The sequence below is a fragment of the Pseudophryne corroboree genome (assembly GCF_028390025.1).
Source record: "Pseudophryne corroboree isolate aPseCor3 chromosome 6 unlocalized genomic scaffold, aPseCor3.hap2 SUPER_6_unloc_3, whole genome shotgun sequence".
Lineage (NCBI taxonomy): Eukaryota > Metazoa > Chordata > Amphibia > Anura > Myobatrachidae > Pseudophryne > Pseudophryne corroboree.
The window spans coordinates 839,367-865,249 of record NW_026967604.1 but is presented as its reverse complement, the minus strand read 5'-3'; the positions used below and the strand labels follow the sequence as shown (position 1 = coordinate 865,249).

The 25,883-nt window shown below is 50.5% G+C and overlaps 1 protein-coding gene across 2 annotated transcripts in view; it reads right to left on the bottom strand.

Moving 5' to 3' along the window:
* The window catches only part of YBX2 (Y-box binding protein 2), an 83,353-nt gene that overhangs the window by 12,424 nt on the left and 45,046 nt on the right, over window positions 1–25,883 (bottom strand). For both annotated transcript variants that reach the window (XM_063950430.1, XM_063950429.1), the window contains exons 7-8: window positions 19,258–19,426; window positions 19,087–19,176 (exon numbers count right to left, since the gene is read on the bottom strand). In XM_063950430.1, the coding sequence (XP_063806500.1) occupies window positions 19,087–19,176; window positions 19,258–19,426 (259 nt within the window). The remainder of the gene's footprint in view (window positions 1–19,086; window positions 19,177–19,257; window positions 19,427–25,883) is intronic.

Below are 25,883 nucleotides of genomic sequence, written 5' to 3'. Positions count from 1 at the left end.
AGATGTGATCCGGACCATTTGTCCAGCAGATCCCACTGAAAGGTTCTTGAGTGGAATCTGCCGAATGGAATCGCTTCGTAAGAAGCCACCATTTACCCAGGACTCTTGTGCATTGATGCACTGACACTTTTCCTGGTTTTAGGAGGTTCCTGACTAGCTCGGATAACTCCCTGGCTTTCTCCTCCGGGAGAAAAACCTTTTTCTGAATTGTGTCCAGAATCATCCCTAGGAACAGCAGACGTGTCGTCGGGCTCAGCTGGGATTTTGGAAAATTTAGAATCCACCCGTGCTGTTGCAGCACTACTTGGGTTAGTGCTACACCGGCCTCTAACTGTTCTCTGGATCTTGCCCTTATCAGGAGATCGTCCAAGTAAGGGATAATTAAGACGCCTTTTCTTCGAAGAAGAATCATCATTTCGGCCATTACCTTGGTAAAGACCCGGGGTGCCGTGGACAATCCAAACGGCAACGTCTGAAACTGATAGTGACAGTTTTGTACCACGAACCTGAGGTACCCTTGGTTTGAAGGGCAAATTGGGACATGGAGGTAAGCATCCTTGATGTCCAAGGACACCATGTAGTCCCCTTCTTCCAGGTTCGCTATCACTGCTCTGAGTGACTCCATCTTGAACTTGAACCTTTGTATGTAAGTGTTCAAAAGATTTCAGACTTAGAATAGGTCTCACCGAGCCGTCCGGCTTCGGTACCACAAACAGCGTGGAATAATACCCCTTTCCTTGTTATAGTAGGGGTACCTTGACTATTACTTGCTGGGAATACAGCTTGTGAATAGCTTCCAACACCGTCTCCCTGTCGGAGGGAGATGTTGGTAAAGCAGACTTCAGGAATCTGCGAGGAAGAGACGTCTCGAATTCCAATCTGTACCCCTGTGATACTACCTGCAGGATCCAGGGGTCGACTTGCGAGTGAGCCCACTGCGCGCTGAAATTCTTGAGACGACCCCCCCACCGGACCTGAGTCCGCTTGTAAGGCCCCAGCGTCATGCTGAGGACTTTTCAGAAGCGGGGGGAGTGCTTCTGCTCCTGGGAAGGAGCTGCTTGCTGCAGTCTCTTACCCTTTCCTTTGCCTCAGGCAGATATGAATGGCCTTTTGCCCGCTTGTTCTTATGAGAACGAAAGGACTGAGGCTGAAAAGACGGTGTCTTTTTCTGTTGGGAGGTGACCTGAGGTAAAAAAAGGTGGATTTTCCGGCTGTTGCCGTGGCCACCAAGTCCGATAGACCGACCCCAAATAATTCCTCCCCTTTATACGGCAAACTTCCATATGCCGCTTGGAATCCGCATCACCTGACCACTGTCGCGTCCATAAACTTCTTCTGGCAGAAATGGACAGCGCACTTACCCTTGATGCCAGAGTGCAAATATCCCTCTGTGCATCTCGCATATAAAGAAAATGCATCCTTTAAATGCTCTATAGTCAAATATTGTCGCTATTCAGGGTATCAATATTTCCAGTCAGAGATTCCGACCAAACCCCCCCCCAGCACTGCACATCCATGCTGGGGCGATTGCTGGTCGCAGTATAACCTCAGTATATGTGTATATACTTTTTAGAGTATTTTCCAGCCTCCTATCAGCTGGATCTTTGAGGGCGGCCGTATCAGGAGACGGTAACGCCACTTGTTTTGATAAGCGTGTGAGCGCCTTATCTACCCTAGAGGGTGTTTCCCAGCGCGCCCTAACCTCTGTCGGGAAAGGGTATAATGCCAATAACTTCTCTGAAATTAGCAACTTCCTATCGGGGGTAACCCACGCTTCATCACACACTTCAATCAATTCATCTGATTCAGGAAAAACTACAGGTAGTTTTTTCACACCCCACATAATACCCATTTTTGTGGTACTTGTAGTATCAGAAATATGTAACGCCTCCTTCATTGCCGTGATTATGTAACGTGTGGCCCTACTAGAAAATACGTTTGTTTCTTCACCGTCGACACTGGAGTCAGTGTCCGTGTCTGTCGACCGACTGAGGTAATGGGCGTTTTAAAGCCCCTGACGGTGTTTGAGACGCCTGGACAGGTACTATTTTGTTTGCCGGCCGTCTCTGTTGACATTATCACGTAATTCCTTGAATAAGCCATCCATTCCGGTGTCGACTCCCTAGAGAGTGACATCACCATTACAGGCAATTGCTCCGCCTCCTCACCAACATCGTCCTCATACATGTCGACACACGTACCGACACAGCACACACACAGGGAATGCTCTGATAGAGGACAGGACCCCACTAGCCCTTTGGGGAGACAGAGGGAGAGTTTGCCAGCACACACCAAAGCGCTATAATTATACAGGGACAACCTTATAGTAAGTGTTTTCCCTTATAGCAGCTTAATATATAATAATATCGCCAAAAAATGCCCCCCCTCTGTTTTAACCCTGTTTCTGTAGTGCAGTGCAGGGGAGAGCCTGGGAGCCTTCCCACCAGCGGATCTGTGTGGGAAAAATGGCGCTGTGTGCTGAGGAGATAGGTCCCGCCCCCTTCACGGCGGGCTCTTCTCCCGGTTTTTTCTGTAATTCTGGCAGGGGTTAAATACATCCATATAGCCCAGGGGCTATATGTGATGTATTTTTAGCCAGTAAAGGTAATTACATTGCTGCCCAGGGCGCCCCCCCCCAGCGCCCTGCACCCTCAGTGACCGCGGTGTGAAGTGTGCTGAGAGCAATGGCGCACAGCTGCAGTGCTGTGCGCTACCTTAAGAAGACTGGGAAGTCTTCAGCCGCCGATTTCTGGACCTCTTCTCTCTTCAGCATCTGTAAGGGGGCCGGCGGCGCGGCTCCGGTGACCCATCCAGGCTGTACCTGTGATCGTCCCTCTGGAGCTAGTGTCCAGTAGCCTAAGAAGCCAATCCATCCTGCACGCAGGTGAGTTCGCTTTTTCTCCCCTTAGTCCCGCGTTGCAGTGAGCCTGTTGCCAGCAGGACTCACTGAAAATAAAAAACCTAACAAACTTTTATTCTAAGCAGCTCTTTAGGAGAGCCACCTAGATTGCACCCTTCTCGGCCGGGCACAAAAACCTAACTGGGGCTTGGAGGAGGGTCATAGGGGGAGGAGCCAGTGCACACCACCTAGTGGTCAAACTTTTAATTTTGTGCCCTGTCTCCTGCGGAGCCGCTAATCCCCATGGTCCTGACGGAGTCCCCAGCATCCACTTAGGACGTCAGAGAAAAGAATTTACTTACCGATAATTCTATTTCTCATAGTCCGTAGTGGATGCTGGGGACTCCCAAAGGACCATGGGGAATAGCGGCTCCGCAGGAGACTGGGCACAAAAGTAAAAAGCTTTAGGACTACCTGGTGTGCACTGGCTCCTCCCCCTATGACCCTCCTCCAAGCCTCAGTTAGGATACTGTGCCCGGACGAGCGTACACAATAAGGAAGGATTTTGAATCCCGGGTAAGACTCATACCAGCCACACCAATCACACCGTACAACTTGTGATCTGAACCCAGTTAACAGCATGATAACAGAAGGAGCCTCTGAAAAGATGGCTCACAACAACAATAACCCGATTTTTGTAACAATAACTATGTACAAGTAATGCAGACAATCCGCACTTGGGATGGGCGCCCAGCATCCACTACGGACTACGAGAAATAGAATTATCGGTAAGTAAATTCTTATTTTCTCTAACGTCCTAGTGGATGCTGGGGACTCCGAAAGGACCATGGGGATTATACCAAAGCTCCCAAACGGGCAGGAGAGTGCGGATGACTCTGCAGCACCGAATGAGAGAACTCCAGGTCCTCCTCAGCCAGGGTATCAAATTTGTAGAATTTAGCAAACGTGTTTGCCCCTGACCAAGTAGCTGCTCGGCAAAGTTGTAAAGCCGAGACCCCTCGGGCAGCCGCCCAAGATGAGCCCACTTTCCGTGTGGAATGGGCTTTTACAGATTTTGGCTGTGGCAGGCCTGCCACAGAATGTGCAAGCTGAATTGTACTACAAATCCAACGAGCAATCGTCTGCTTAGAAGCAGGAGCACCCAACTTGTTGGGTGCATACAGGATAAACAGCGAATCAGATTTTCTGACTCCAGCCGTCCTGGAAACATATTTTCAGGGCCCTGACTACGTCCAGCAACTTGGAATCCTCCAAGTCCCTAGTAGCCGCAGGCACCACAATAGGCTGGTTTAAGTGAAAAGCTGAAACCACCTTAGGGAGAAATTGAGGACGAGTCCTCAATTCTGCCCTGTCCGTATGAAAAATTAGGTAAGGGCTTTTATAGGATAAAGCCGCCAATTCTGAGACACGCCTGGCTGAAGCCAGGGCTAACAGCATTACCACTTTCCATGTGAGATATTTTAAGTCCACAGTGGTGAGTGGTTCAAACCAATGTGATTTTAGGAATCCCAAAACTACATTGAGATCCCAAGGTGCCACTGGAGGCACAAAAGGAGGCTGTATATGCAGTACTCCCTTGACAAACGTCTGAACTTCAGGAACAGAAGCCAGTTTTTTGGAAGAATATTGACAGGGCCGAAATTTGAACCTTAATGGACCCCAATTTGAGGCCCATAGACAGTCCTGTTTGCAGGAAATGCAGGAAACGACCCAGTTAAAATTCCTCTGTAGGGGCCTTCCTGGCCTCGCACCACGCAACATATTTACACCAAATACGGTGATAATGTTGTACGGTTACATCCTTCCTGGCTTTGATCAGGGTAGGGATGACTTCATCCGGAATGCCTTTTTCCTTCAGGATCCGGCGTTCAACCGCCATGCCGTCAAACGCAGCCGCGGTAAGTCTTGGAACAGACATGGTCCCTGCTGGAGCAGGTCCTTTCTTAGAGGTAGAGGCCACGGGTCTTCCGTGAGCATCTCTTGAATTTCCGGGTACCAAGTCCTTCTTGGCCAATCCGGAGCCACGAGTATAGTCTTTACTCCTCTCCTTCTTATGATTCTCAGTACTTTTGGTATGAGGGGAAGAGGAGGGAACACATACACTGACTGGTACACCCACGGTGTTACCAGAGCGTCCACAGCTATTGCCTGAGGGTCCCTTGACCTGGCGCAATATCTGTCCAGTTTTTTTGTTGAGGCGGGACGCCATCATGTCCACCTTTGGTTTTTCCAAATGGTTCACAATCATGTGGAAGACTTCTGGGTGAAGTCCCCACTCCCCCGGGTGAAGATCGTGTCTGCTGAGGAAGTCTGCTTCCCAGTTGTCCACTCCCGGAATGAACACTGCTGACAGTGCTATCACATGATTCTCCGAAGCGAAGAATCCTTGCCACTTCCATCATTGCCCTCCTGCTTCTTGTGCCACCCTGTCTGTTTACGTGGGCGACTGCCGTGATGTTGTCCGACTGGATCAACACCGGCTGACCCTGAAGCAGAGGTCTTGCCTGACTTAGGGCATTGTAAATGGCCCTTAGTTCCAGGATATTTATGTGAAGTGACGTTTCCATGCTTGACCACAAGCCCTGGAAATTTCTTCCCTGTGTGACTGCTCCCCAGCCTCTCAGGCTGGCATCCGTGGTCACCAGGACCCAATCCTGAATGCCGAATCTGCGGCCCTCTAGGAGATGAGCACTCTGTAACCACCACAGGAGAGACACCCTTGTCCTTGGAGACAGGGTTATCCGCTGATGCATTTGAAGATGCGATCCGGACCATTTGTCCAGCAGATCCCACTGAAAAGTTCTTGCGTGGAATCTGCCGAATGGAATTTCTTCGTAAGAAGCCACCATCTTTCCCAGGACCCTTGTGCATTGATGTACTGACACTTGGCCTGGTCTTAGGAGGTTCCTGACTAGGTCGGATAACTCCTTGGCCTTCTCCTCCGGGAGAAACACCTTTTTCTGTACTGTGTCCAGAATCATCCCTAGGAACAGCAGACGTGTCGTCGGAATCAGCTGCGATTTTGGAATATTTAGAATCCATCCGTGCTGTCGTAGTACTACTTGAGATAGTGCTACTCCGACCTCTAACTGTTCTCTGGACCTCGCCCTTATCAGGAGATCGTCCAAGTAAGGGATAATTAAGACGCCTTTTCTTCGAAGAATCATCATTTTGGCCATTACCTTGGTAAAGACCCGGGGTGCCGTGGACAATCCAAACGGCAGCGTCTGAAACTGATAGTGACAGTTCTGTACCACAAACCTGGAGGTACCCTTGGTGAGAAGGGCAAATTGGGACATGGAGGTAAGCATCCTTGATGTCCAGAGACACCATATAGTCCCCTTCTTCCAGGTTCGCTATCACTGCTCTGAGTGACTCCATCTTGAACTTGAACCTTTTTATGTAAGTGTTCAAGGATTTCAGATTTAAAATGGGTCTCACCGAGCCGTCCGGCTTCGGTACCACAAACAGCGTGGAATAATGCCCCTTTCCCTGTTGTAGGAGGGGTACCTTGATTATCACCTGCTGGGAATACAGCTTGTGAATGGCTTCCAATACCGCCTCCCTGTCGGGGGGAGACGTTGGTAAAGCAGACTTCAGGAACCGGCGAGGGGGAGACGTCTCGAATTCCAATTTGTACCCCCGAGATACTACCTGCAGGATCCAGGGGTCCACTTGCGAGTGAGCCCACTGCGCGCTGAAATTCTTGAGACGGGCCCCCACCGTGCCTGAGTCTGCTTGTAAGGCCCCAGCGTCATGCTGAGGACTTGGCAGAAGCGGGGGAGGGCTTCTGTTCGTGGGAAGAGGCTGTCTGCTGCAGTCTTTTTCCCCTTCCTCTGCCCCGGGGCAGATATGAGTGGCCTTTTGCCCGCTTGCCCTTATGGGGACGAAAGGACTGAGCCTGAAAAGACGGTATCTTTTTCTGCTGCGAGGTGACTTGGGATAAAAAGGTGGATTTTCCAGCCGTTGCCGTGGCCACCCGGTCCGATAGACCGACCCCAAATAACTCCTCCCCTTTATACGGCAATACTTCCATATGCCGTTTGGAATCCGCATCCCCTGACCACTGTCGCGTCCATAATCCTCTTCTGGCAGAAATGGACATCGCACTTACTCTTGATGCCAGAGTGCAAATATCCCTCTGTGCATCTCGCATATATAGAAATGCATCCTTTAAATGCTCTATAGTCAATAATATATTGTCCCTGTCCAGGGTATCAATATTTTCAGTCAGGGAATCCGACCAAGCCACCCCAGCACTGCACATCCAGGCTGAGGCGATTGCTGGTCGCAGTATAATACCAGTATGTGTGTATATACTTTTAAGGATATTTTCCAGCTTCCGATCAGCTGGTTCCTTGAGGGCGGCTGTATCAGGGGACGGTAACGCCACTTGTTTTGATAAGCGTGTGAGCGCCTTATCTACGCTAGGGGGTGTTTCCCAACGCGCCCTAACCTCTGGCGGGAAAGGGTATAATGCCAATAACTTTTTAGAAATTAGCAGTTTATCGGGGGAAACCCACGCTTCATCACACACCTCATTTAATTCATCTGATTCGGGAAAAACTACGGGTAGTTTTTTCACACCCCACATAATACCCTTTTTTGTGGTACTTGTAGTATCAGAAATGTTCAAAACCTCCTTCATTGCCGTGATCATGTAACGTGTGGCCCTACTGGAAAATACGTTTGTTTCCTCACCGTCGACACTGGAGTCAGTGTCCGTGTCTGTATCGACCTGAGGTAACGGGCGCTTTAGAGCCCCTGACGGTGTTTGAGACGCCTGTACAGGTATTAACTGATTTGCCGGCTGTCTCATGTCGTCAGTCTTTTGTAAAGTGCTGACACTATCACGTAATTCTTTCCATAAGACCATCCAGTCAGGTGTCGACTCCCTAGGGGGTGACATCACTAACACAGGCAATTGCTCCGCCTCCACACCATTTTCCTCCTCATACATGTCGACACAACGTACCGACAGCACACACACAGGGAATGCTCTGATAGAGGACAGGACCCCACTAGCCCTTTGGGGAGACAGAGGGAGAGTTTGCCAGCACACACCAGAGCGCTATATATATACAGGGATAACCTTATATAAGTGTTTTTCCCTAATATAGCTGCTGTATATATTTATATGCCAATTTAGTGCCTCCCCTCTCTTGTTTTACCCTGTTTCTGTTGTGCAGGACTGCAGGGGAGAGTCAGGGAGCCTTCCTCCAACGGAGCTGTGAGGAAAAAATGGCGCCAGTGTGCTGAGATATGCTCCGCCCCTTTTTCGGCGGCCTTTCTCCCGCTTTTTTATGTAAAAATAGGCAGGGGTTAAATACATCCATATAGCCCAGGAGCTATATGTGATGTATTTTTTGCCAAAAAAGGTGTTTTTATTGCGTCTCAGGGCGCCCCCCCCCCCCAGCGCCCTGCACCCTCAGTGACCGGAGTGTGAAGTGTGCTGAGAGCAATGGCGCACAGCTGCGGTGCTGTGCGCTACCTTAGTGAAGACAGGACGTCTTCTGCCGCCGATTTTCCGGACCTCTTCAGTCTTCTGGCTCTGTAAGGGGGACGGCGGCGCGGCTCCGGGACCCATCCATGGCTGGGCCTGTGATCGTCCCTCTGGAGCTAATGTCCAGTAGCCTAAGAAGCCCAATCCACTCTGCACGCAGGTGAGTTCGCTTCTTCTCCCCTTAGTCCCTCGATGCAGTGAGCCTGTTGCCAGCAGGTCTCACTGAAAATAAAAAAACCTATTTAAACTTTTACTCTAAGCAGCTCAGGAGAGCCACCTAGATTGCACCCTTCTCGTTCGGGCACAAAATCTTAACTGAGGCTTGGAGGAGGGTCATAGGGGGAGGAGCCAGTGCACACCAGGTAGTCCTAAAGCTTTTTACTTTTGTGCCCAGTCTCCTGCGGAGCCGCTATTCCCCATGGTCCTTTCGGAGTCCCCAGCATCCACTAGGACGTTAGAGAAACTACTGGTAGCTTTTTCTCTCCAAACATAATACCCTTTTTTGTGGTACCTGGGGTAACATCAGAAATGTGCAACACATTTTTCATAGCCTCAATCATGTAACGTGTGGCCCTATTGGAAGTTACATTAGTCTCATAGTCGTCGACACTGGAGTCAGTATCCACGTCGACATCTGTCTGCCATCTGAGGTAGCGGGCGTTTTAGAGCCCCTGATGGCTTTTGAGACGCCTGGGCAGGGACAGGCTTAGAAGCCGGCTGTCCCATATTTGGTTTTATGTCGTCAAACCTTTTATGTAAGGAGTCGACACTGTCACGTAATTCCTTCCACATAACCATCCACTCTGGCGTCGGCCCCACAGGGGGCGACATCACATTTATCGGCATCTGCTCCGCCTCCACATAAGCCTCCTCATCAAACATGTCGACACAGCCGTACAGACATACCGCACACACACAGGGAATGCTCTGACAGAGGACAGGACCCCACAAAGTCCTTTGGGGAGACAGAGAGAGAGTATGACAGCACACACCAGAGCGCTATATAACACAGGGATGAACACTGAGTGATTTTCCCTTATAGCTGCTTAAATATATATTGCTGCGCCTAAATTTAGTGCCCCCCCCTCTCTTTTACCCTTTGTTGCTTGAAACTGCAGGGGAGAGCCTGGGAGCGATCCTTCCAGCGGAGCTGTGAGGGAAAAATGGCGCCAGTGTGCTGAGGGAGATAGCCCCGCCCCTTTTTCGGCAGACTTTCTTCCGCTTTTTTTATGGATTCTGGCAGGGGTATTTTTCACATATATAGCCTCTAGGACTATATATTGTGTTATTTTGCCAGACAAGGTATTAATATTGCTGCTCAGGGCACCCCCCGCCCCCCCCCCCCCCCCCCCCCCCAGCGCCCTGCACCCATCAGTGACCGCAGTGTGAGGTGTGCATGAGGAGCAATGGCGCACAGCTGCAGTGCTGTGCGCTACCTTGGTGAAGACTAATGTCTTCTGCCGCCGATTTTCCGGACCTCTTCTTGCTTCTGGCTCTGTAAGGGGGACGGCGGCGCGGCTCCGGGAACGAACACCAAGGCCAGTTCCATGCGGTCGATCCCTCTGGAGCTAATGGTGTCCAGTAGCCTAAGAAGCCCAAGCTAGCTGCAAGCAGGTAGGTTCGCTTCTTCTCCCCTTAGTCCCTCGTTGCAGTGAGCCTGTTGCCAGCAGGTCTCACTGTAAAATAAAAAACCTAACAAATACTTTCTAGGAGCTCAGGAGAGCCCCTAGTGTGCATCCAGCTCGGCCGGGCACAAGATTCTAACTGAGGTCTGGAGGAAGGGCATAGAGGGAGGAGCCAGTGCACACCAGGTAGACCAAAAGCTTCCTTTTAGTTGTGCCCAGTCTCCTGCGGAGCCGCTATTCCCCATGGTCCTTACGGAGTCCCAGCATCCACTTAGGACGTCAGAGAAAAGGGAGTTATCAGCCTGTCCCTGTTTTTGTGTTGCCTTGGAGCCTTTACCAGCACCTAGCACACTCCCACACACAGCAATAGGTAGAAAGGGGGGGGGGGGGGTTGCGGGGAGCAGGGAGAGGCGCAGCCACTTCAGCCCTAGGTTTCCTGCACGCTACTGTGCAGTGTCAGGCAGCATTAATAAAGTATAGGTGCCTCCTGTCCCCACTGTTACCGGAGGGTCTCCTTTCCGCACTGCAGCCATGTAAAATGTTTGCCAGCGCGCGGGTCACCCAGCAGGAGCGCAGGTGTACTCATTACTGACACTTCCCAGGTCACCCAGCAGGAGCACAGATGTACTTATTACTGACTCTTCCCAGGTCACCCAGCAGGAGCACAGGTGTACTCATTACTGACACTTCCCAGGTCACCCAGCAGGAGCACAGATGTACTTTTCTCTATCGTCCTAGTGGATGCTGGGGTTCCTGAAAGGACCATGGGGAATAGCGGCTCCGCAGGAGACAGGGCACAAAAAGTAAAGCTTTCCGATCAGGTGGTGTGCACTGGCTCCTCCCCCTATGACCCTCCTCCAAGCCTCAGTTAGATTTTTGTGCCCGGCCGAGAAGGGTGCAATCTAGGTGGCTCTCCTAAAGAGCTGCTTAGAAAAGTTTAGCTTAGGTTTTTTATTTTACAGTGAGTCCTGCTGGCAACAGGATCACTGCAACGAGGGACTTAGGGGAGAAGAAGTGAACTCACCTGCGTGCAGGATGGATTGGCTTCTTGGCTACTGGACATCAGCTCCAGAGGGACGATCACAGGTACAGCCTGGATGGTCACCGGAGCCTCGCCGCCGGCCCCCTTGCAGATGCTGAAACGAGAAGAGGTCCAGAATCGGCGGCAGAAGACTCCTCAGTCTTCTTAAGGTAGCGCACAGCACTGCAGCTGTGCGCCATTTTCCTCTCAGCACACTTCACACGGCAGTCACTGAGGGTGCAGGGCGCTGGGAGGGGGGCGCCCTGGGAGGCAAATGAAAACCTATTTTGGCTAAAAATACCTCACATATAGCCTCCGGGGGCTATATGGAGATATTTAACCCCTGCCAGAATCCGTTAAGAGCGGGAGACGAGCCCGCCGAAAAAGGGGCGGGGCCTATCTCCTCAGCACACAGCGCCATTTTCCTCTCCGCACACTTCACACGGCAGTCACTGAGGGTGCAGGGCGCTGGGAGGGGAGCGCCCTGGGAGGCAAATGAAAACCTATTTGGCTAAAAAATACCTCACATATAGCCTCCGGGGGCTATATGGAGATATTTAACCCCTGCCAGAATCCACTAAAGAGCGGGAGACGAGCCCGCCGAAAAAGGGGCGGGGCCTATCTCCTCAGCACACAGCGCCATTTTCCTTACACAGCTCCGCTGGTCAGGACGGCTCCCAGGTCTCTCCCCTGCACTGCACTACAGAAACAGGGTAAAACAAGAGAGGGGGGGCAAAATAGTGGCAAAAATTATATTATAAAAGCAGCTATACAGGGAGCACTTATTATAAGGCTATCCCTGTCATATATAGCGCTTTGGTGTGTGCTGGCAAACTCTCCCTCTGTCTCCCCAAAGGGCTAGTGGGGTCCTGTCTTCGTTAAGAGCATTCCCTGTGTGTCTGCTGTGTGTCGGTACGTGTGTGTCGACATGTATGAGGACAATATTGGTGTGGAGGCGGAGCAATTGCCAAATATGGGGATGTCACCTCCTAGGGGGTCGACACCAGAATGGATGCCTTTATTTATGGAATTACGGGATAGTGTCAACACGCTAAAGCAGTCGTTTGACGACATGAGACGGCCGGACAATCAATTAGTGCCTGTCCAGGCGCCTCAAACACCGTCAGGGGCTGTAAAACGCCATTTGCCTCAGTCGGTCGACACAGACCCAGACACAGGCACTGATTCCAGTGGCGACGGTGACGAATCAACCGTATTTTCCAGTAGGGCCACACGTTATATGATTTTGGCAATGAAGGAGGCGTTACATTTAGCTGATACTACAGGTACCACTAAACAGGGTATTATGTGGGGTGTGAAAAAACTACCTATAGTTTTTCCTGAATCAGAAGAACTAAATGAGGTGTGTGATGAAGCGTGGGTTGCCCCCGATAAAAAGATGCTAATTTCAAAGAAGTTATTGGCTTTATACCCTTTCCCGCCAGAGGTTAGGGCGCGCTGGGAAACACCTCCTAGGGTGGACAAGGCGCTCACACGCTTATCTAAACAAGTGGCGTTACCCTCTCCTGAGACGGCCGCACTTAAAGATCCAGCAGATAGGAGGATGGAAAATATCCAAAAAAGTATATACACACATACAGGTGTTATACTACGACCAGCTATAGCGACAGCCTGGATGTGCAGTGCTGGAGTAGCTTGGTCAGAGTCCCTGATTGAAAATATTGATACCCTGGATAGGGACAATGTTTTACTGTCTTTAGAGCAAATAAAGGATGCATTTCTTTATATGCGTGATGCACAGAGGGATATCTGCACACTGGCATCACGGGTAAGTGCTATGTCCATTTCGGCCAGAAGAAGTTTATGGACGCGACAGTGGTCAGGCGATGCGGACTCAAAACGGCATATGGAAGTTTTGCCGTATAAAGGGGAGGAGTTATTTGGAGTCGGTCTATCAGATTTGGTGGCCACGGCTACAGCCGGGAAATCCACCTTTTTACCTCAAGTTACTCCCCAACAGAAAAAGACACCGACTTTTCAACCACAGCCCTTTCGTTCCTTTAAAAACAAGAGAGCAAAGGGATATTCATATCTGCCACGAGGCAGAGGAAGGGGGAAGAGACAGCAACAGGCAGCTCCTTCCCAGGAACAGAAGCCCTCCCCCGCTTCTACAAAAGCCTCAGCATGACGCTGGGGCTTCTCAAGCGGACTCGGGGGCGGTGGGCGGTCGTCTCAAGAATTTCAGCGCGCAGTGGGCTCTCGCAGGTAGATCCCTGGATCCTGCAGATAATATCTCAGGGATACAGGTTGGAACTAGAGACAGATCCACCTCGCCGTTTCCTGAAGTCTGCTTTACCAACGTCCCCCTCCGAAAGGGAGACGGTCTTGGAAGCCATTCACAAGCTGTACTCTCAGCAGGTGATAGTCAAGGCACCTCTTCTACAACAAGGAAAGGGGTATTATTCCACTCTATTTGTGGTACCGAAGCCGGATGGCTCGGTAAGACCTATTCTAAATCTGAAGTCCTTGAACCTGTACATAAAGAAGTTCAAGTTCAAGATGGAGTCACTCAGAGCAGTGATAGCGAACCTGGAAGAAGGGGACTTTATGGTATCCTTGGACATCAAGGATGCGTACCTCCACGTTCCAATTTACCCCTCACACCAGGGGTACCTCAGGTTCGTCGTACAAAACTGTCACTATCAGTTTCAGACGCTGCCGTTCGGATTGTCCACGGCACCTCGGGTCTTTACAAAGGTAATGGCCGAGATGATGATTCTTCTTCGAAGAAAAGGCGTATTAATTATCCCATACTTGGACGATCTCCTGATAAGGGCAAGGTCCAGAGAACAGCTAGAGATGGGATTAGCACTGTCTCAAGAAGTGCTAAAACAGCACGGGTGGATTCTGAATATTCCAAAATCCCAGTTAATGCCAACAACTCGTCTGCTGTTCCTAGGGATGATTCTGGACACGGTTCAGAAAAAGGTTTTTCTCCCGGAGGAAAAAGCCAAGGAGTTATCCGAGCTTGTCAGGAACCTCCTAAAACCAGGAAAGGTGTCTGTACATCAATGCACAAGAGTCCTGGGAAAAATGGTGGCTTCTTACGAAGCAATTCCATTCGGCAGATTCCACGCAAGAATTTTCCAGAGGGATCTGTTGGACAAATGGTCAGGGTCGCATCTTCAGATGCACCAGCGGATAACCCTGTCTCCAAGGACAAGGGTATCTCTTCTGTGGTGGTTGCAGAGTGCTCATCTATTGGAGGGCCGCAGATTCGGCATACAGGATTGGATCCTGGTGACCACGGACGCCAGCCTGAGAGGCTGGGGAGCAGTCACACAAGGAAGAAACTTCCAGGGAGTGTGGACGAGCCTGGAAACGTCTCTTCACATAAACATTCTGGAACTAAGAGCAATCTACAATGCTCTAAGCCAGGCAGAACCTCTGCTTCAGGGAAAACCGGTGTTGATCCAGTCGGACAACATCACGGCAGTCGCCCATGTGAACAGACAGGGCGGCACAAGAAGCAGGAGTGCAATGGCAGAAGCTGCAAGGATTCTTCGCTGGGCAGAGAATCATGTGATAGCACTGTCAGCAGTGTTCATCCCGGGAGTGGACAACTGGGAAGCAGACTTCCTCAGCAGACACGACCTTCACCCGGGAGAGTGGGGACTTCATCCAGAAGTCTTCCACATGCTGGTAACCCGTTGGGAAAGACCAATGGTGGACATGATGGCGTCTCGCCTCAACAAAAAACTGGACAGGTATTGCGCCAGGTCAAGAGATCCGCAGGCAATAGCTGTGGACGCGCTGGTAACGCCTTGGGTGTACCAGTCGGTGTATGTGTTTCCTCCTCTGCCTCTCATACCAAAAGTATTGAGAATTATACGGCAAAGAGGCGTAAGAACGATACTAGTGGTTCCGGATTGGCCAAGAAGGTCTTGGTACCCGGAACTTCAAGAGATGATCACGGAAGATCCGTGGCCTCTACCTCTAAGGAGGGACTTGCTTCAGCAGGGTCCCTGTCTGTTTCAAGACTTACCGCGGCTGCGTTTGACGGCATGGCGGTTGAACGCCGGATCCTAAAGGAAAAAGGCATGCCGGAAGAAGTCATTCCTACTTTGATTAAAGCAAGGAAGGAAGTAACCGTGCAACATTATCACCGCATTTGGCGAAAATATGTTGCGTGGTGCGAGGATCGGAGTGCTCCGACGGAGGAATTTCAACTGGGTCGATTCCTACATTTCCTGCAATCAGGATTGTCTATGGGTCTCAAATTGGGATCTATTAAGGTTCAAATTTCGGCCCTGTCGATTTTCTTCCAGAAAGAATTGGCTTCAGTCCCTGAAGTCCAGACTTTTGTTAAGGGAGTGCTGCATATACAGCCTCCTGTGGTGCCTCCAGTGGCACCGTGGGATCTCAATGTGGTTTTGGACTTTCTAAAATCTCATTGGTTTGAACCACTAAAAAAGGTGGATTTGAAATATCTCACATGGAAAGTGACCATGCTACTAGCCCTGGCTTCGGCCAGGAGAGTGTCAGAACTGGCAGCTTTATCTTACAAAAGCCCATATCTGATTTTCCATTCGGACAGGGCGGAACTGCGGACTCGTCCGCATTTTCTCCCTAAGGTGGTGTCAGCATTTCATCTGAACCAGCCTATTGTAGTGCCTGCGGCTACAAGTGACTTGGAGGACTCCAAGTTACTGGACGTTGTCAGAGCATTGAAAATATATATTGCAAGGACAGCTGGAGTCAGAAAATCTGACTCGTTGTTTACATTGTATGCACCCAACAAGATGGGTGCTCCTGCGTCTAAGCAGATGATTGCTCGTTGGATCTGTAGCACAATCCAACTTGCACATTCTGTGGCAGGCCTGCCACAGCCTAAATCTGTAAAGGCCCACTCCACAAGGAAGGTGGGCTCATCTTGGGCGGCTGCCCGAGGGGTCTCGGCATTACAACTTTGCCGAGCAGCTACGTGGTCAGGGGAGAACACGTTTGTAAAATTTTACAAATTTGATACTCTGGCTAAGGAGGACCTGGAGTTCTCTCATTCGGTGCTGCAGAGTCATCCGCACTCTCCCGCCCGTTTGGGAGCTTTGGTATAATCCCCATGGTCCTTTCAGGAACCCCAGCATCCACTAGGACGATAGAGAAAATAAGAATTTACTTACCGATAATTCTATTTCTCGGAGTCCGTAGTGGATGCTGGGCGCCCATCCCAAGTGCGGATTATCTGCAATAATTGTACATAGTTATTGTTAACTAATTCGGGTTATTGTTGTAGGGAGCCATCTTTCAGAGGCTCCTCTGTTATCATACTGTTAACTGGGTTTAGATCCCAAGTTGTACGGTGTGATTGGTGTGGCTGGTATGAGTCTTACCCGGGATTCAAAATTCCTCCCTTATTGTGTACGCTCGTCCGGGCACAGTACCTAACTGAGGCTTGGAGGAGGGTCATAGGGGGAGGAGCCAGTGCACACCACCTGATCGGAAAGCTTTACTTTTTGTGCCCTGTCTCCTGCGGAGCCGCTATTCCCCATGGTCCTTTCAGGAACCCCAGCATCCACTACGGACTCAGAGAAATAGAATTATCGGTAAGTAAATTCTTATTATTACTGACTCTTCCCAGGTCACCCAGCAGGAGCACAGGTGTACTCATTACTGACACTTCCCAGGTCACCCAGCAGGAGCACAGATGTACTTATTACTGACACTTCCCAGGTCACCCAGCAGGAGCACAGGTGTACTCATTACCGACACTTCCCAGGTCACCCAGCAGGAGCACAGATGTACTTATTACTGACTCTTCCCAGGTCACCCAGCAGGAGCACAGGTGTACTCATTACTGACACTTCCCAGGTCACCCAGCAGGAGCACAGATGTACTTATTACTGACTCTTCCCAGGTCACCCAGCAGGAGCGCAGGTGTACTCATTACTGACACTTCCCAGGTCACCCAGCAGGAGCACAGATGTACTTATTACTGACTCTTCCCAGGTCACCCAGCAGGAGCGCAGGTGTACTCATTACTGACACTTCCCAGGTCACCCAGCAGGAGCACAGATGTACTTATTACTGACTCTTCCCAGGTCACCCAGCAGGAGCACAGGTGTACTCATTACTGACACTTCCCAGGTCACCCAGCAGGAGCACAGATGTACTTATTACTGACACTTCCCAGGTCACCCAGCAGGAGCACAGGTGTACTCATTACTGACACTTCCCAGGTCACCCAGCAGGAGCACAGATGTACTTATTACTGACATTTCCCAGGTCACCCAGCAGGAGCACAGATGTACTTATTACTGACATTTCCCAGGTCACCCAGCAGGAGCACAGATGTACTTATTACTGACATTTCCCAGGTCACCCAGCAGGAGCGCAGGTGTACTCATTACTGACTCTTCCCAGGTCACCCAGCAGGAGCACAGATGTACTTATTACTGACATTTCCCAGGTCACCCAGCAGGAGCGCAGGTGTACTCATTACTGACTCTTCCCAGGTTACCCAGCAGGAGCACAGGTGTACTCATTACTGACATTTCCCAGGTCACCCAGCAGGAGCGCAGGTGTACTCATTACCGACTCTTCCCAGGTCACCCAGCAGGAGCACAGGTGTACTCATTACTGACATTTCCCAGGTCACCCAGCAGGAGCGCAGGTGTACTCATTACTGACACTTCCCAGGTCACCCAGCAGGAGCACAGGTGTACTCATTACTGACATTTCCCAGGTCACCCAGCAGGAGCGTAGGTGTACTCATTACTGACACTTCCCAGGTCACCCAGTAGAAGCACAGGTGTACTCATTACCGACTCTTCCCAGGTAACCCAGCAGGTGCACAGATGTACTCATTACTGACACTTCCCAGGTCACCCAGCAGGAGCACAGGTGTACTCATTACTCCCCTACACACTTCCCAGGTCACCCAGCAGGTGCACAGGTGTACTTATTACTGACACTTCCCAGGTCACCCAGCAGGAGCACAGGTGTACTCATTACTGACACTTCCCAGGTCACCCAGCAGGAGCACAGATGTACTTATTACTGACATTTCCCAGGTCACCCAGCAGGAGCACAGATGTACTTATTACTGACATTTCCCAGGTCACCCAGCAGGAGCACAGATGTACTTATTACTGACATTTCCCAGGTCACCCAGCAGGAGCGCAGGTGTACTCATTACTGACTCTTCCCAGGTCACCCAGCAGGAGCACAGATGTACTTATTACTGACATTTCCCAGGTCACCCAGCAGGAGCGCAGGTGTACTCATTACTGACTCTTCCCAGGTTACCCAGCAGGAGCACAGGTGTACTCATTACTGACATTTCCCAGGTCACCCAGCAGGAGCGCAGGTGTACTCATTACCGACTCTTCCCAGGTCACCCAGCAGGAGCACAGGTGTACTCATTACTGACATTTCCCAGGTCACCCAGTAGAAGCACAGGTGTACTCATTACCGACTCTTCCCAGGTAACCCAGCAGGTGCACAGATGTACTCATTACTGACACTTCCCAGGTCACCCAGCAGGAGCACAGGTGTACTCATTACTCCCCTACACACTTCCCAGGTCACCCAGCAGGTGCACAGGTGTACTTATTACTGACACTTCCCAGGTCACCCAGCAGGAGCACAGGTGTACTCATTACTGACACTTCCCAGGTCACCCAGCAGGAGCACAGGTGTATTCATTACTCACCTACACATTTCCCAGGTCACCCAGCAGGAGCACAGGTGTACTCATTACTGACATTTCCCAGGTCACCCAGCAGGAGCACAGGTGTACTCATTACTCACCTACACACTTCCCAGGTCACCCAGCAGGTGCACAGGTGTACTCATTACTGACTCTTCCCAGGTCACCCAGCAGGAGCACAGGTGTATATATTAAACACATTTTAAAAGATTCACGGGTGAAGTTAATCGTTTCCTCTGATTCTGTGAGGACAGTTGGGAAAACATGAACCGTCTAGTCGAATCTATAGGGAACAGTCCTTGATCTGGTAGAACCACAGAACACGAGTAATTGATGGGACAGGAGAGCCATGTTGGATGATGTACGCACTGAATAGTAGGACAATGATGGACAGTCAGGTGGTCTTACCAAAACAGCCTGAGCAGGCGGATCAGATGTTTTAGGAGGCTCCTCTGTGGGGGAGTTCTGAGTGGCCTCTGCTGGGCTTTTCCCATCACCCTATAGGAAGAATCAGACACTTATAAACCCTGTACTTCTCACCAACCATTCAGTGTTACCTAAAGGCACCAGAGCTCTCACCTGTGCTGCAGCTTGCCCCGGCGCTACTCCTTGACGCCTACGACGCTGGAAATAAGGGCGATTGCGCTGCCGCTGAGGTTCTGGACGAGGTCCTGTATCAGGTGTAGCTTTGGCTTCCCCATCTCCTCCTTCCGCGGTCTGTTGAGGTGCGGGTCGAGGGCGGAAGGGTCTGCAGGAAGACATAGGGACACCACTATTAGTGAGGCCTGTAAATGGCATGGCACTGAGGAATTCCCAATGACCTAATTTGCGGCTAGGATCCTTCCTACACTTATAATAAAAATAAGATTTTAAACCTACCGGTAAATCTTTTTCTCCTAGTCCGTAGAGGATGCTGGGGACTCCGTAAGGACCATGGGGTATAGACTGGCTCCGCAGGAGACATGGGCACTCTAAAGACTTTAGGTCTGGGTGTGCACTGGCTCCTCCCTCTATGCCCCTCCTCCAGACCTCAGTTAGAGAAACTGTGCCCGGAAGAGCTGACAGTACGAGGAAAGGATTTTGTTAATCCAAGGGCAAGATTTATACCAGCCCACACCATCCACACCGTATAACATGGAATATACGCAACCAGTGAACAGTATGAACAAACAGCATCAGCCAGAGACTGATCAAACATAACCCTTATGTAAGCAATAACTATATACAAGTCTTGCAGAATTTCGTCAGCACTGGGGCGGGCGCCCAGCATCCTCTACGGACTAGGAGAAAAAGATTTACCGGTAGGTTTAAAATCTTATTTTCTCTTACGTCCTAGAGGATGCTAGGGACTCCGTAAGGACCATGGGGATTATACCAAAGCTCCAGACCGGGCGGGAGAGTGCGGATGACCCTGCAGCACTGATTGAGCAAACATGAGTTCCTCCTCAGCCAAGGTATCAAACTTGTAGAATTTAGCAAAAGTGTTTGACCCCGACCAAGTCGCCGCTCGGCAAAGCTGTAATGCAGAGACGCCTCGGGCGGACGCCCAAGAAGAGCCCACCTTCCTAGTGGAATGGGCCTTTACCGAATTTGGTAACGGCAATCCAGCCGTAGAATGAGCCTGCTGAATAGTGTTACAGATCCAGCAGGCAATAGTCTGCTTAGAAGCAGGAGCGCCAACCTTGTTGGCTGCATACAGAACAAACCGTGCCTGTTTTCCTAACCCGAGCCGTCCTGGCTACATACATTTTTTTTTAAGGCCCTGACTACATCAAGGGACTTGGAATCCTCCAAGTCACCCGTAGCCACAGGCACCACAATAGGTTGGTTCATATGAAAAGATGAAACCACCTTTGGCAAAAATTGAGGCCGAATCCTCAATTCTGCTCTATCCACATGGAAAATTAGATAGGGGCTCTTGTGTGACAAAGCCGCCAATTCGGACACCCCGCCTTGCAGATGCCAAGGCCCACAACATGACCACCTTCCAAGTGAGAAATTTTAATTCAACTGTTTGAAGAGGCTCAAACCAGTGAGATTTTAGGAACTAACACCACGTTAAGGTCCCATGGTGCCACTGGGGGCACAAAAGGAGGCTGGATATGCAGCACTCCCTTTACAAACGTCTGGACTTCTGGGAGAGAAGCCAATTCATTCTGAAAGAAAATAGATAGGCTCCGTTAAGGTACAGATTTCGGCCCTAACTTTAGGCCCATATCCACTCCTGTCCGTAGAAAGTGGAGTAAACGACCCAAGTGGAAACCTTCCGTAGGAGCATTCTTGGCTTCACATCAAGATACATACTTCCTCCAGATGCGGTGATAATGTTTCACAGACACCTCCTTCCTGGCCTTAAACAGAGTAGGGATGACTTCCTCCGGAATACCCTTCCCCGCTAGGATTTGGTGTTCAACAGCCATGCCGTCAAACGTAACCGCGGTAAGTCTTGGAACACGCAGGGCCCCTGTTGTAACCGGTCTTCCCTGAGAGGAAGAGGCCACGGATCTTCTGTGAGCATTTCCTGAAGATCTGAATACCAGGCCCTTCGAGGCCAATCTGGAACAATGAGTATTGTCTGCACTCTTTAGTCTTATGATTCTCAGTATTTTTGAGATGAGCGGAAGAGGGAACACAGACCAACCGAAACACCCATGGTGTCACCAGGGCGTCCACCGCCACTGCCTGAGGGTCCCTTGACCTGGCACAATACCTCCGAAGCTTCTTGTTGAGGCGTGACGCCATCATGTCTATTTGTGGAAGTCCCCACTGACTTGTTATCTCTGCAAAAACTTCCTGATGAAGTCCCCACTCTCCTGGATGAAGTCTGCTTCCCAGTTGTCCACTCCCGGAATGAAGACCGCTGACAGAACGCTTACGTGATTTTTCGCCCAGTGAAGAATCCTGGTGGCTTCCGCCATTGCCACTCTACTCCTTGTCCCGCCTTAGCGGTTTACATGAGCCACAGCTGTGACGTTGTCTGATTGAATCAGAACCGGTAGGTCGCGAAGAAGATTCTCCGCTTGTCGTAGGCCGTTGTATATGGCCCTCAATTCCAGTACGTTGATGTGTAGACAAGCCTCCTGGCTTGACCATAGTCTTTGAAAATTTCTTCCTTTTGTGACTGCTCCCCATCCTCGGAGGCTCGCGTCCGTGGTTACCAGAACCCTGTCTTGAATGCCGAGCCTGCAACCCTCGAGAAGGTGAGCACTCTGCAGCCACCACAGGAGAGACACCCTGGCCCTGGGGGACAGGCTTATCTTCTGATGTATTTGTAGATGGGACCCGGACCACTTGTCCAGAAGGTCCCACTGAAATGTCCTCGCATGAAACCTGCCGAAGGGGATGGCCTCGTAGGTCGCCACCATTTTTCCCAGTACTCGAGTGCATTGATGAACTGACACTCTTTTCGGTTTTAACATGTCTCTGACCATGTTCTGGAGTTCCTGGGCTTTTTCCATTGGGAGAAAAACCCTCTTTTGTTCCGTGTCCAGAATCATGCCTAAGAAAGATAGCCGAGTCGTTGGAATCAACTGTGACTTTGGTAGATTTAGAATCCAGCCATGCTGTTGCAACACCCTCAGGGAGAGTGACACGCTGTTCAGCAACTTTTCTCTCGATCTCGCTTTTATCAGGAGATCGTCCAAGTACGGGATAATTGTGACTCCCTGCCTGCGCAGAAGCACCATCATTTCCGCCATTACCTTGGTGAAAATCCTTGGGGCCGTGGAAAGTCCAAACGGCAACGTCTGAAACTGGTAATGACAGTCCTGTACAGCGAATCTCAGGTACGCCTGATGAGGGGGGATATATGGGGACATGAAGGTATGCATCCTTTATGTCTAGTGACACATAAAGTCCTCCCCTTCCAGGCTGGAGATAACTGCCCGAAGCAATTCCATCTTGAATTTGAACTTTTCAAGTACAGGTTTAGGGATTTTAGATTTAGAATGGGTCTGACCGAGCCATCTGGTTTTGGGACCACAAATAGGGTTGAATAGTACCCCTTTCCCTGTTGAACTAGGGGAACCTAGACAACCACTTGTTGACACAGTTTTTGATTGCAGCTAAAACTATCCCCCTTTCTGGGGAAGAAACTGGTAAAGCCGATTTGAAAAACCGGCAAGGAGGCACGTCTTCGAATTCCAGCTTGTAGCCTTTGGATACAATTTCCATTACCCAAGGATCCACGTCTGACTGAACCCAGACGTGGCTGAAGAGTCGAAGACGTGCCCCCACCGGCGCGGACTCCCTCAGTGGAGCCCCAGCGTCATGCGGTGGATTTAGTAGACGCCGGGGAGGACTTCTGCTCCTGGAACTAGCCATAGCAGGCATTATTTTCCCTCTACCCTTACCTCTGGCGAGGAAGGAAGAGCCCCGACCTCTTCTCGACTTATGCGACCGTAAGGACTGCATCTGATATTGTGGTGTTTTCTTTTGCTGTGGGGGAACATAAGGTAAAAAAGTAGATTTACCCGCGGTAGCTGTGGAAACCAGGTCCGTGAGACCTTCCCCAAATAAAACCTCACCCTTGTAAGGCAAAACTTCCATATGCCTCTGAGTCGGCATCACCTGTCCATTGGCGGGTCCACAGGGCTCGCCTAGCAGAAATAGCCATGGCGTTGGCTCTCGAACCTAGCAGACCAACGTCTCTCTGAGCGTCTCTCATATACAAGACTGTGTCTTTAATGTGACCTAAGGTCAATAAAATGGTATCCCTATCTAGGGTATCAATGTCAGCTGACAAGGTATCTGCCCAAGCTGCTACAGCGCTACAAACCCAAGCCGACGCTATTGCCGGTCTGAGCAAGGGACCCGTTTGTGCATAAATTGATTTTAAGGTAGTTTCCTGTCTGTGATCAGCAGGATCCTTGAGGGCTGCCGTGTCTGGAGACGGTAGCGCCACCTTTTTGGACAAGCACTTTAAAGCGTTGTCCACCCTGGGCGAGGATTCCCACCGTACCCTGTCCTGTGCCGGAAAGGATACGCCATAAGAATTCTCTTGGGAATCTGCAGTTTCTTGTCTGGAGTTTCCCAAGCGTTTTCAAATAACGCGTTCAGCTCATGAGATGGGGGAAAGGTTACCTCAGGTTTCTTTTCCTTAAACATGCATACCCTCGTGTCAGGGACAGAGGGGTCATCTGTGATATGTAAAACATCTTTTATTGCAATAATCATATAATGAATACTTTTGGCCACCCTTGGGTGTAACCTCGCATCATCGTAGTCGACACGAGTCAGAATCTGTCGGTATCAGTGTCTGCTTCTTGGGACAGTGGACGTTTCTGAGACCCTGAAGGCCCTGTGACAGTCAAAGCCATGGATTGACTCCCTGTTTTATCCCTGGACTCTGCTTTGTCCATCTCTTATGTAATAAAGACACATTTGCATTTAAAACATTCCACATATCCAACCAATCAGGTGTCGGCGTTGCAGACAGACCACAATCATCTGCTCCACCTCCTCCTTAGATGAGCCTTCCGCTTCAGACATGCTGACACACGTACCGACACCCCCACACACTCAGGGATATATCTATATGGAGACAGTCCCCCAATAAGGCCCTTTGGAGAGGGGGGGGGGGGGGGGAGAGAGAGAGAGAGAGAGAGAGAGAGAGAGAGAGAGGAGAGAATGCCAGCACACACCCAGCGCCACCGGATACTGGAATAAAATCCCAGTCAGTACAGCGCTTTTATATAAATATACTCACTGCGCCAAATAAATGTGCCCCCCCCCCCCCCCCCCCCCTCTTTTTTGCCCTCTGTACTATGTTCAGCAGGGGAGAGTCCGGGGAGCCAGCTTCTTGTAGTGTGCTGTGGAGAAAATGGCGCCGGTTAGTGCTGGAGGATCAAGCTCCCAGTCAGTACAGCGCTTTATACTCACTGCACCAAATAAATGTGCCCCCCCCCCCCCCCCTCCCTCTTTTTTGCCCTCTGTACATGTGTTCAGCAGGGGAGAGTCCGGGGAGCCAGCATCTCTGCAGCGTGCTGTGGAGAAAATGGCGCTGGTTTAGTGCTGAGGAATCAAGCTCCGCCCCCCTCACCGGCAGGTTTCGATCCCACTCAAATCTTTATACTGTCGGGGGTGTTTGTAATATACTGCCTCCGCAGGATATATCTATGCCAGTGTCCCTAGAGGTTTCATAATTGCTGCCCAGGGCGCCCCCCCTGCACCCTTACAGTGCCCGCTGTGTGTGTGTATGTGTGGGAGCAATGGCGCGCAGCGTTACCGCTGCGCGTTACCTCAGTGAAGATCTGAAGTCTGCCGCCTTTGAAGTCTTTTCTTCTTAATACTCACCCGGCTTCTATCTTCCGGCTCTGAGGACGGCGGCGCGGCTCGGGACGAACGGCGAGGGGTGAGACCTGCGTTCTGACACACTGGAGCTAATGGTGTCCAGTAGCCTAAGAAGCAGAGCCTATCATTTAAGTAGGTCTGCTTCTCTCCTCAGTCCACGATACAGGGAGCCTGTTGCCAGCAGAGCTCCCTGAAAATAAAAAACCTAACAAAATTATTTTTCAGAGAAACTCAGGAGAGCTGCCCTGCAGTGCACCCAGTCTCCTCTGGACACAAGATCTAACTGAGGTCTGGAGGAGGGGCATAGAGGGAGGAGCCAGTGCACACCCATCTAAAGTCTTTAGAGTGCCCATGTCTCCTGCGGAGCCCGTCTATACCCCATGGGTCCTTACGGAGTCCCCAGCATCCTCTAGAACGTAAGAGAAATTACAATATAAAAGTGCCCTCCTAGACTGGTATCCCTGTGAGAGGAGACATTGCCCCTTCATACTAACATGGATATTCTCTGCTAGGGATTCACCATGTTACATGCAGCTAAATACCAAATCCTCCCAACAGGCCTCTGTAGAAGACAGGACAATGACCTTTTATACTCACCCCTGTATGTAGCTTGCACTCGGCACATTACAGAGACAAACAGGACCTCACAGAAATCCTGCCTTCAGCAACACACACAAGGATTGGTTCATGAACTCAGATATACAAACAGGTGTAAGAAGGGGCAGGAGGTGCTACATTGTGACACCACTGATCTCCCAGCATATTACTGTCCAGAGACCGCACCATAATACATGTACTGAAGCATAAGGAGAGTTATGGTAGACTTACCTTTAACTTTGAGGTCCATAGGTTCCACGGGGAGACAATGGGCTGTAGGTGGTGGTTTAGGACCAGGTACCAAACAGTTAAGCTTT